Below are 12,500 nucleotides of genomic sequence, written 5' to 3'. Positions count from 1 at the left end.
AAGGTGAAATTCTAAATGTTAAGTTGTAAAACTAAAATGAAAAAAAGTTTCCTCAACAACTACAATAACTGAATTAATAGTTGAAATACGTAAAAAAAAATATATATATATAAATTCTAACAAAAAAAATTCACAAAAGCACACAACAAAATACTAAAACTTTAATTACAATTAAACAGAAAATTCACATATAAAAGTAAAATAAACCGAAATACATCATTTACAGTTTTTTTCAATCGCTAACAAGTGCTTAAATGCTGTTTTATAACAAAGTTCGGGAGGAACAGTCGCAGTTCATTAACCTGATTAACACAAGTGGAGACCAATCAGTAATCAACTCATGACAAGGTATAAATGACAGCAGAACCTATCTCTGTTCATTGACCGTTTTCAGCATCCCGGTTCGCGCTGTCTGTCTTCTCATCACAGACCCGATTTTCCTTCCAGCAAGGAGATCCATACCGGGGATTTTTTCAGAAATGCTACTTTTTCTGACACCCATGATCATTAAACACGGCAGTTGGCACCATCAAACGTCATCGCGACAGTTGCTCTTCTCGCCAAGCCACACGTCGTGGCCAATAGACCGTGCAAGCCGAGCTTACCTCGCTCGACACCACGCTCGATCCGATCAAGACCGGGCTCTCTTTGAGCGCTGGAATCGCAGCTCCAGCAGGCACCCAACCAGCCCGCTCCTCAGTTCCTACTGCAGCAGCAGCAGGCCTCTCTCACTTCCCGCCGCGGCTCAGCCCTTCACCGCGGCTTTTCCGGCCGAGGCGCAGTTTGAGGCCGCCTCCTCTAGCGGCACAGACCGTGCATCATAAATTAATACATTTTCAGGTGAAGACGCTAAATACAGGTTTTCGGCTAGAAAGTAGTGCGGGAGCCGCGTGGAGATTCGATCACATACGCATGTGGAATTTCAGATCCAAATTGAGTCTCGGATGCGTACAAATATTTACACTTCCACGATTAGACCGTGGGCGAACGCCCGACCGGATGTGATGTATCCTAATCAGATCTATCGGTGCGAGGTCAGAATTACCTATATCTTGTTAACTATTATTAAATGTATTTAAATTATAAATATTAGAAATAAAAAGGAAAATAATATATTACAATATATCACAATAATCGTAAGGGGGACCCTGTTAATTTTTACAAGCAGCATCTGAAAACATATTTTCTCTCTGTTATCTCGGTCAGTGTCATGTACTTGTCGAGGTACGGCCACGGCGACTCACTCCTCGGGATTAACTGTTCTCCGACCTCATCCTATGCCATAATTTCATCAAATAATTTTTTGCGTGACTGGCCAAGGAGTGGTACCATCCGGAGCAGAAGGTGGCGGTAATGCATCATAAAGATGATTGGTTGCTATCCACCTTAAACGCGAACAAGAGCGTCACTACTGATCCAGGATCAGCGATATTAGCAGTTGTATTTCCCGATTTGAGTTTGAGCTTCAGAAATGCTTGCGAAATGTAGCTTGTGTGGAAGCTACCGCACTACTTGGTAAAAGTAGCTTCGCTACTGAAAAGCTATTCGATTCAGAAAGTAGCGAAGCTACGACCAAGCTACTGAGAAATGTAGTCAAACTAGCTTCGCTGCTTGTAGCGACGCTACTGCCCAACACTGATTATTAATTTTACCATGTTGAACACGTCAAGGTAACAGTTGCTGCACGACCAGTATGCGACAATCGTTTCCAAATGCCGTGTGCTGTGGAAAGGAGGCTTAAAGTTGTTAAATGAGGCTATGACGTAGTCATCATCCACACGGAAATGTCCAAAGATATTACCTGCCTTACCGTGCACGTTTAAACCTCACTGAGGTTTTACAGACAAGTTTCATTCAATTATTCTGGCAGGACCAATTTATTTAGGGGCATATTTCACCATCTACTGGCGTGATCACTACCCTCGTTTTGCCGCAGGACAGCAGTGTGAGTAAAATTCTGTTGTCTTTCTAGGACTGTAATATGAAAAGCATGCAAGTAAATATCTTTAGAATTGCTTGGAAGTGAATAGCACATAACTGCAATTAATGTTATTGCCATAATCATGTCTTGGTATGTTTTACAGACATAATGATATTCATTGTATAATGACATTCATAGTTTTCAGAAGCCTCTGTTTCCACAGTCTATACTACAACGTGAAACCAGTGTTCCAAATGTATCCATTAGGACTAGTGACGTGTCGTCCATGAACGAATCGTTCTTTTGAACAAATCTTTTAGCTGAACGAATCTTTTAGGTGAACGAATCGCTCATGTTATCCACTGACTCATATTTCTCGTTCAATGAAGTTTCTCCCTCCATAGCAGCGCGGCGCTATAAGCAGCGCATGCGCAGCTCAGTGAACCGGGTAACAACCATTTCATCCTGTCAAAGACTTACTCAACCTCGAGCCGATAGCCTTCGAGTATGAGGTGACAGAGTATGTGATTCGTTGAATGTAGTAACGAATACGCCCTTCAATGAACGAGTTTCATATGAGTCTGAACTAGATCTAGAGATCTTATCGTTCGTGAGTGAAATTACTGAACTGGCACACATGTCATTCGTGAACGAACTGAATGAACGGATACATGTCGTTCGTGAATGAAAATGAACTGGCACATAGCTTACCTTGTTCGTGAACGAAATTAGAGTAAACCGGGTTAGTCTGCTACTTAGCATGTCAATCTCGAAAATGCAAAGCGCAGTTATAGGTACAGTACTGTGCACATACGCTCGTTTTGATATTTAGCAACTCCACGTTTAATCCATAGACCGTAAAAGAAAGGTTTAATCCCCGATTTATGGATGTGAATTTATAATATACAAACTGTTTGACCAAACAATTAAAATGCTAATTAGGCAAGAAACCTTGTGCTTTGTTCATCTGAACAACTCAATTAGACTTTATATATTGAATGCGATTACACACACATTTTAATAAGCCAGATCAGCTTTTGTAACAAGTGAACGCGTTCGTTGACTTAAGACATAATACACTCTTTTTTTTTTTTTCCGCCTGGTGGCACATTTTGCGTAAAACGAAGAAATCATCACTGGACGAATCTGAATGAATCATTTTGGTGAATGAACTGAAAATGAACGAATCTCTAGAAAGAATCATAATTTCCACCACTAATTAGTGCTGCAACGACGCGTCGACATCATCGTTTACGTCGACTACAAAATACATTGACGCGTGTGAAATGCGTGAACGCGTCACACTGTTTACATCTCGCATAATGGCATACTGCGAATAATAGAATGCAACTTTCTTCACAAACCGAGACCACTGTTATTAAAAGTATGAGAATACTTTAAACAGAGGACAAATAAAATGGCTCTTTGTTCCCTTTGCAAAACCGATATGGTGTACCACGGCAGCACAACTGCGATGAGCGAGCACCTCAGAGAAAACATCTAGGCGCTCTCCGGTGTCTCCATGCAGTTTAACTGGTTAACCTGTGATCTGGTGACCAACTTCCTGGTTCAGGTCTGATATTCTTGCGCTGCGGCATTCTGAAAAGTTGAGATATTTTCAACTCGATGCGGTGCGGACGCGCTGAAAAAAAAAAAAAATAAATAAAAAAAAAAAAAATAATAAATAAAATAAATATATATATTATACATATATTATCTGCTCTGTTTTCCCCCGCATGTCCAGCGAGCACAAGTTTGTCACCAGACGCAGTAAATATTTATTCGTTTCCACTGCCCGTCCAGCGAGCACCAGTCTCTCAGCGGACGCAGTCAATATTTATCCGTTTCCACTGTCCGTCCAGCGAGCACCAGTCTCTCAGCGGACGCAGTAAATATTCATTCGTTTCCACTGCCCGTCCAGCGAGCACCAGTCTCTCAGCGGACGCAGCAAATATTTATTCGTCTCCACTGCCCGTCCAGCGAGCACCAGTCTCTCAGCGGACGCAGCAAATATTTATTCGTCTCCACTGCCCGTCCAGCGAGCACCAGTCTCTCAGCGGACGCAGCAAATATTTATTCGTTTCCACTGCCCGTCCAGCGAGCACCAGTCTCTCAGCGGACGCAGCAAATATTTATTCGTTTCCACTGCCCGTCCAGCGAGCACCAGTCTCTCAGCGGACGCAGCAAATATTTATTCGTTTCCACTGTCCGTCCAGCGAGCAACAGTCTCTCAGCGGACGCAGCAAATATTTATTGGTTTCCACTGCCCGTCCAGCGAGCACCAGTCTCTCAGCGGACGCAGCAAATATTTATTCGTTTCCACTGCCCGTCCAGCGAGCACCAGTCTCTCAGCGGACGCAGTAAATATTTATTCGTTTCCACTGTCCGTCCAGCGAGCACCAGTCTCTCAGCGGACGCAGCAAATATTTAGTCGTTTCCACTGCCCGTCCAGCGAGCACCAGTCTCTCAGCGGACGCAGTAAATATTTATTCGTTTGCACTGTCCGTCCAGCGAGCACCAGTCTCTCAGCGGACGCAGCAAATATTTAGTCGTTTCCACTGCCCGTCCAGCGAGCACCAGTCTCTCAGCGGACGCAGTAAATATTTATTCGTTTGCACTGTCCGTCCAGCGAGCACCAGTCTCTCAGCGGACGCAGTAAATATTTGTTTGTTTCCACTGTCCGTCCAGCGAGCACCAGTCTCTCAGCGGACGCAGTACATATTTATCCGTTTCCACTGTCCGTCCAGCGAGCACCAGTCTCTCAGCGGACGCAGCAAATATTTATTTGTTTCCACTGTCCGTCCAGCGAGCACCAGTCTCTCAGCGGACGCAGTAAATATTGATCCGTTTCCACTGTCCGTCCAGCGAGCTCCAGTCTCTCAGCGGACGCAGTACATATTTATCCGTTTCCACTGTCCGTCCAGCGAGCACCAGTCTCTCAGCGGACGCAGCAAATATTTATTTGTTTCCACTGTCCGTCCAGCGAGCACCAGTCTCTCAGCGGACGCAGTAAATATTGATCCGTTTCCACTGTCCGTCCAGCGAGCTCCAGTCTCTCAGCGGACGCAGCAAATATTTATTTGTTTCCACTGTCCGTCCAGCGAGCACCAGTCTCTCAGCGGACGCAGTAAATATTGATCCGTTTCCACTGTCCGTCCAGCGAGCACCAGTCTCTCAGCGGACGCAGTAAATATTTATCCGTTTCCACTGTCCGTCCAGCGAGCACCAGTCTCTCAGCGGACGCAGTAAATATTTATTTGTTTCCACTGTCCGTCCAGCGAGCACAAATCTCTCAGCGGACGCAGTAAATATCTATTTTCACTATTATTTTTCTTTCCTCTGTCTGTCCAGCTAGCCTCAGTCTCCCAGCGGACGCAGAAAATACCTATGTCTCTATCAGTCCGCGAGCACTAGTCTCACAGCGGACTCAATAACATCTATTTTTCCTCTGTTTGTCCAGTGGGCCTCAGTCTCCTAGCCTGGTAATACCAGACTCTGTCTACGAAGCAAAGTGAAGTAGCAGAGTCTGCAATGGCATAATAGAGAAGTGTTTTCTCTCTCGCTAGGGGGCACTTGTCTGAAGTTTAAAATCATTGGTTACCCGTAAGCCAATCAGATACGTTTAGTTATGACGTATGTCATGCGCCTGTACAGCCGCATCGAAGCACAGACATCATGCATCGAACTCAAATCTATGATTGAACTTCCACTGTAAATCTGTTGTTAAACACTCTTCTTGTTCTGGCTTCAGTTTGAAAAAGAGTTGAATGTTCTCCATAACAAAGCGAATTGCATCCCGTGTCTCGTTTCCCATTTCCGCGGTCGTTTCAGTTTTCGATTTCTCTAACCTACAATTTAAAACTCTGTGCTTAGCATCTACGTCACGGCTCTCAGCCCGCCCTCTGCTCGTTGATTGGCCCGGCTGTTTCCAGACCGGTGGCAAACCGAAAGCTCTGACGCTGTATCAGACTGAGTACAGAAGCGTTATAAAATTGAGCGGAAGTAGGAAGTCTGTCGTAGTCAGGCTATCAGTCTCCCAGCGGACACCGTAAATACCTATTTTTCCTCTGCCTGTCCAGCGAGCACTAGTCTCTCAGCGGACGCAGTATGCATCCATCTCTTCCTGTTCTTCGTCCAGCAAGCCCAGTCTTCCAGCGGACGCAGGGACATAATTCGTCTCCCATATCTGTCCAGCGAGCCTCAGTCTCCCAGCGGATGCAGTAATATCTATTAGTTTCCCCTGCCTGTCCAGCGAGCACTAGTCTCCCAGCGGACACAGAAATATCTATTGGTGTCCCATGTCTGTCCAGCGAGCGCTAGTCTCTCAGCGGACGCAGTAAATACCTATTCATTTCCTCTACCCGTCCAGCGAGCCTCAGTCTCCCAGTGGACGCAGGAATATAATTTGTTTCCTCTATCTGTCCAGCGAGCCTCAGCCTCCCAGAGGACACATTACGCATCTAGTCAATATATCATTACACCTCGCAGGCAGACGGTGGAGCTTGTCTTCCCGACATCGTAACCGCTTCTTCCTCAACTATTAACCAACAGGACCTGCCTGCTCCTCTACTTCTGCCAGAGGCATTGCGAGATCTCCTGGTCAACGACCATACTTCTAAAAACGTCAGCCCGCCAAATCTCTGCGTTTTGGGGGGTTCGTAGTCCGGCGGCTGTCCTTTTGCTCTCTTGTTTTTGGGGGAGTACTCTGGGTTCGGGCCACATCCCGAGCTCGGAGCCCTCCACCCGGACAGCACGCCAAATACGCATAAACTTACGGTATTAATATACGTAGATGTGAACTCGTGAAATGCTGTTTTATAACAAAGTTCGGGAGGAACAGTCGCAGTTCATTAACCTGATTAACACAAGTGGAGACCAATCAGTAATCAACTCATGACAAGGTATAAATGACAGCAGAACCTATCTCTGTTCATTGACCGTTTTCAGCATCCCTCCTCCACCCCATTTCTCCTCACTTATAGATCCATCTACTCTTACCACAACCGGGGGGAGTACTCTGGGTTCGGGCCACATCCCGAGCTCGGAGCCCTCCACCCGGACAGCACGCCAAATACGCATAAACTTACGGTATTAATATACGTAGATGTGAACTCGTGAACCATACTTCAGATACTTTTTCTAAACTCTTAACACAGACTAACACCTACAAAACACAATTGGCCAAATGGATAATTTTCTTCTCAAAAACACATTTTGTTAAATATATACTAAATCTTCATTTCAAAATAGAACACATCTTTCTCTGCACACACCAACTTTACCAAAACACTGGAAATCTGACTCAAAATTAAATTATTCTGTCAAAGAATAACACTTGTTTTCACCTCACAAGTTACATGCAGTCAATCAAAGTACACCAGGTTTCAAAATACTGGCTATTGTTGACATTACAAAAACTGCATAGACTTTTCAGTCTCAGTTTTACAGGTATTTGCATGCAAAACATGCAATTCACATGCATCTCTCATTGCTCCTGCTCCTCTCACTGCATCTCTCACTGCTCCTCTCACTGCTCCTGCTCCTCTCACTGCATCTCTCACTGCTCCTCTCACTGCTCCTGCTCCTCTCACTGCATCTCTCACTGCTCCTGCTCCTCTCACTGCATCTCTCACTGCTCCTGCTCCTCTCACTGCATCTCTCACTGCTCCTGCTCCTCTCACTGCTCGTGCTCCTCCCACTGCATCTCTCACTGCTCCTGCTCCTCTCACTGCATCTCTCATTGCTCCTGCTCCTCTCACTGCATCTCTCACTGCTCCTGCTCCTCTCACTGCATCTCTCATTGCTCCTGCTCCTCTCACTGCATCTCTCACTGCTCCTCTCACTGCTCCTGCTCCTCTCACTGCATCTCTCACTGCTCCTGCTCCTCTCACTGCATCTCTCACTGCTCCTGCTCCTCTCACTGCATCTCTCACTGCTCCTGCTCCTCTCACTGCATCTCTCATTGCTCCTGCTCCTCTCACTGCATCTCTCACTGCTCCTCTCACTGCTCCTGCTCCTCTCACTGCATCTCTCACTGCTCCTGCTCCTCTCACTGCATCTCTCACTGCTCCTCTCACTGCTCCTGCTCCTCTCACTGCATCTCTCATTGCTCCTGCTCCTCTCACTGCATCTTTCAATGATCCTGCTTCTCTCACTGGGCCACTTGCTCTTACTCTTCCTCGTCCATACATTACAGTGTTTGTCTTTTTCTGTTTCTGTTTCCAAAAACATCACTCTTCAAAGTCCTCCTTTTATTGTATAAGTGTCAATGTAATAGAAAAAAATAACCCCTGACATTGAGTCTAAGCCAGATTGGAATCAGCTGTGGTTGGCCCAATTTACACAACATAAATCAGCTAAGATATATTGTTTTTGAACTGATATCAATGCAGAAGCAGAGGTTTTTATACTGTATCTAAGGTTTGGAACATTGTTTTTGCTATTGTGGGATGTTGTGTGTTAACATTTGTAAATACTACAAAAACGATCCATAATTTTGTTGGGAGGTATAGCTTGTCTGTTCAGAAAATGTAAGCATTGTGGAAATGTGTTCAATGACTCCATATTGTGTGAAAACGACATGAAATGTGTGAATGGTATGGCCACAATAGATAGATGCTGTGCTAATTGTGTTTAGAGTTTTGAAAATGTGACAACTGCTTGGACAAATGCTTGTTAGCGACTGAAAAAAACTGTAAGTTGAAGTTGTGCATGTGAAAACTTAAAAATCCAAATGACTCTAAAGCACAAAACGTCATGAAGCCAAAACAAAGTGTAGAGGTTACTGTGAATGAAGAGCAGGAACAGGAGTGAGATCATCAGATGTGTTAGACTCATTGTTTGTGAGCGTGAATGCGTGACTCAGCGGTCGAGATCAGTGTACCTCCAGCAGGAAGTCAGACGAGTCGTGGACCAGCATCACCAGGGTCCCGATCCGAATGTAGTTAGAGCAGTACGAGAAACCCAGCAGGAAGATAGTGGCGAAGTGATGGACGATCTGTTCTTTGAAATCCTAAAGCAGAATTAATAAAAGAAGTGATGTTTTTATCACACTCTCAGTCTGACGGCACCCATTCACTGCAGAGCATCCATTGCTGAGACACTGATGCAATGCTACATTTCTCCAAACCTGTAATTAAAAGCAGCATCCACATAGAAATGCTGTCACTTTCTTTGATATTACAGGTCGATTTTTCTGAGATCCCACACGTACAATCCCATATTTATCACTGTCAGAGTATGAAAGATGAGGGATGACATTCTCTTTAACACAGCAGTGAGATCAGATGGAAACGTTTCCTCTAAAAGACTCAGTGACCAGAGAATACAAAACTGACTCAGTTGTGGATATTTTTAGTTCTCCAATTTAGTAAAGTGAATAACTGAGCAGGACATTCGTTTAGAAAGAGAAACTCTGAGCAGGTGACACACAAAGGGTTTTGAGTAGCACCAGGTCATTATAAAACCTTCAGAAAACAAATAACTCCCCTGTGGGACATCTTACTTTTCTCTTGACGTCCACAGACACAGAGAGCAGCAGAGAGCAGTAGAAGCCCAGCTCCAGCATGTAATACCAGTAATGAGCGTCCTGAACCGGCTGGAGACACAAACACAGGACCTGAGTGAAGACAGGGCTCACAGCAACGCTCTAAGCAGGGCTATTACAGGTTACTAAAAAGCTTTTTTCATTGCTTGAAATACAATAAACTCAAATATTCAAAAACAACTGAAAAAATATATTTATATAACGATAATAAAAATACTTTTAGCTAGTTGCCAAGCTAAATGTACTTAGGTTTATGTAGTAAAATGATTAAAACTGAAATAAAAATTAAGAAAAATACAAATATTAATAATAATAATAATAAACAAATAAATTTGAACAAACACACAAGGAAATCACAAAAATTAACTCATTAATAAATTCAACGTCATCAAAATCAGAACCCTTTTTAAAATGATGAGAAATATAAATTCAACTTTTTACTGCAATTGTAAATATGTTGTCAAAACTAGCATCCATTTAAAAAACAAATGTTTGAATTTCCCTTGATATTACGGGTAGATTTTTCTGATATTGATCAAATATGACTCATATATAGGCACAAACCTACAGTATGAGTCTAATATATGTTTCTGTACAAATATTTTGAAAGAGTCTCTTCTGTTCACGAGGGATGCACTTATTTAATCAAAAATACTGTAAAAAAATGTTAAAATATTATTACAATTTAAAATATAATTCTTCAATGTGACTATTTTTTAAGCTGTAATTTATTTCTGTGATGCTCCGCTGTATTTTCAGCATCATTCCTCCAGTCTCCAGTGTCACATGATCTTCAGAAATCAGAATAATGATTCAAGAAACATTTCTGATTGATAACAGTTGTGCTGCTCAATATTTTACCTTAGAAAACCTTGATATATTTAGCTTTTCAGGATTCACAGATGAATATAAAGTTCAAAAGAACAGCATTTATTAGAAATAGGATTTTTTTCTAACATTACGAATGTCTTTACTGTCACTTTTGACCAATTTAATGCATCGCTACCGAATTAAGATATTCATTTATTTCATAAAATATAACAAAACATAAGAATGTAATCTGATTTTGCATATGGAGAAATATATCGACCTGTTGAGGAAATCCTCTCCAGCACTCTGTCTGATCCCAGAACCAGGACGTCTGTGAGGAACACAAACACCATTCAAATCAAACACAGACAACTAAACCACGTCCTTCAAGCGTCTGACAACAAAAGAGTCAGTCAAACCGTGAAAAGCACACCGAGTCCCGAGGGTTTGTGATGTGTTTCAGAAAAACATTAGAACCACGTGCATTCAAAGCTCAAAGCTCAAAGCTCACGCTCGTCCTTCAGTGCTGCTCCAAAGTATTTAATGCTTCCGAGTAAACCAGACTTTAACTAGGGAACACTCATTAGGAGACGACTCAAAACACACCACCCCAAGACACACACGGGTTCACAAGGGAATAAAACTTCTAATGTGGACTCACGCTAATTAAAGACACCAATCCCGCGGTGAAAGCAAGCAGGTAGAACACAAACCTCCAGCTGAGGACACAAAAGATATGAAGTTAAAACTTTTATTACACAGCTCTGAATCTTGAAATACCATTTATTATATATATATGCATCAGCTTTCATGCACATGACAAAGTAATAAAATCAGTCAAATGTCAAAATAATGAGGTTAAGTTATTTTATAATTCCATTTCACACTTCCATATTTATTATTGAGAGACTACATGAAATACTATATGGATATTATAAATAAATAAATAAATAAATTTCTCAGAGCTGGACTATTTAAGTGAACTACAAATAAATTAAAGGATATTTAAATGGTAATTGATTAAAAGTATTACTTGAGACTATTGATGTATGTATTTGCTGACAGTGAAGTGATCTGATTTATTGACTTTTTAAATTTTGTTTAATATATAAAAATATCAATAAAAACTCCTTCATGATGGACGACTGACTTTTATAAAGTTTTATAACACACACACACACACACACACAGTATACATATATATATGTACAATACACTTATCAAAATAAAAAAGCAGTCAATGTCAAAAGTATTTAAAGTACATTATTTAACTTACAATCTGCATTTAATATGCATTTGATGCAATTTACACAATTTGCATTTAGCATTGATTTTTTTCACAAAATCAGTCATTTTCTGTTTGGATGCAGCAAAACACATCAGGCCCATGTCTGCATTTTCTCCATCACGGTCCATAATTCTGACCTTGAAATCATGATTAGGCACAGAATAATGTCATGCACATTTCAACGGGCTGAGAACTGAACAGAGAGTTGTGATGTGGCTCAGATTCAGACAGGAATCATGTTTGTGATGTTTTTCTGCCGATTAAGGAGAATATGAGACTTCTTGACCTTAAAATGCAACAAACTGCATCACATTTTGAGTGAAAGTGTGACGTGCTCAGCACAAAGTATTGTATTTCATTCAGCAGATACAGTGAGCTGCAGGCCATGTGATCAGTTCTCTGTTGAACTATGATCGTGATATTATTAAAAGTAAATGTGTGAGATGAACTTACCTGGCCTCGCAGAACTTCTTACTGTTGCTGGGTCTGTCCAGGTTTCTGCGATGACGAAACCAGCTCTGCACTTGTCTGTGAGTCAGGTTGCACTGGTAAACCAGGCTGGAGATCTCACTCTAGATGGATTAATGCAGAGACGTGAGCTATTAATTCACAATCAACAACAATATTCCTGGTTAAATACAATAGGTCTATTCACAGCATCTGCACAGATTATAACTCATGCATATAAGCATGTGAAGCAAAATAAACGGATTATTTTTTATATGCATTTCTCTTTTTTATATATTTTAGCTTTCATTTACTTTAATTTCAGTTTTCATTTGAATTTTAGTTCATTTAAACATTTTTGTTAAATGCATGTCTCCTTTTTATTATTTTAATATATTTCAGTGTATTTTTATTTAAGTTTTCATTTAAATTTTAGTTTGTTTTAGCAATTTTGCTATATGTTTTTCTCATTTAAATTATTTTTTAAA

The 12,500-nt window shown here is 41.7% G+C and overlaps 1 protein-coding gene across 2 annotated transcripts in view; it reads right to left on the bottom strand.

The window, feature by feature from the left end:
* Window positions 1-12,500, bottom strand: part of cers4b (ceramide synthase 4b) — a 23,352-nt gene that overhangs the window by 4,743 nt on the left and 6,109 nt on the right. For both annotated transcript variants that reach the window (XM_026205472.1, XM_026205473.1), the window contains 5 exons: window positions 12,019-12,137; window positions 10,939-10,996; window positions 10,558-10,608; window positions 9,426-9,518; window positions 8,805-8,933 (listed from right to left, as the gene is read on the bottom strand). In XM_026205472.1, coding sequence (XP_026061257.1) covers window positions 8,805-8,933; window positions 9,426-9,518; window positions 10,558-10,608; window positions 10,939-10,996; window positions 12,019-12,137 — 450 coding nt within the window. The remainder of the gene's footprint in view (window positions 1-8,804; window positions 8,934-9,425; window positions 9,519-10,557; window positions 10,609-10,938; window positions 10,997-12,018; window positions 12,138-12,500) is intronic.

This window comes from Carassius auratus, chromosome 27 (assembly GCF_003368295.1).
Source record: "Carassius auratus strain Wakin chromosome 27, ASM336829v1, whole genome shotgun sequence".
NCBI lineage: Eukaryota > Metazoa > Chordata > Actinopteri > Cypriniformes > Cyprinidae > Carassius > Carassius auratus.
This window is presented reverse-complemented; position numbering and strand designations above follow the sequence as displayed.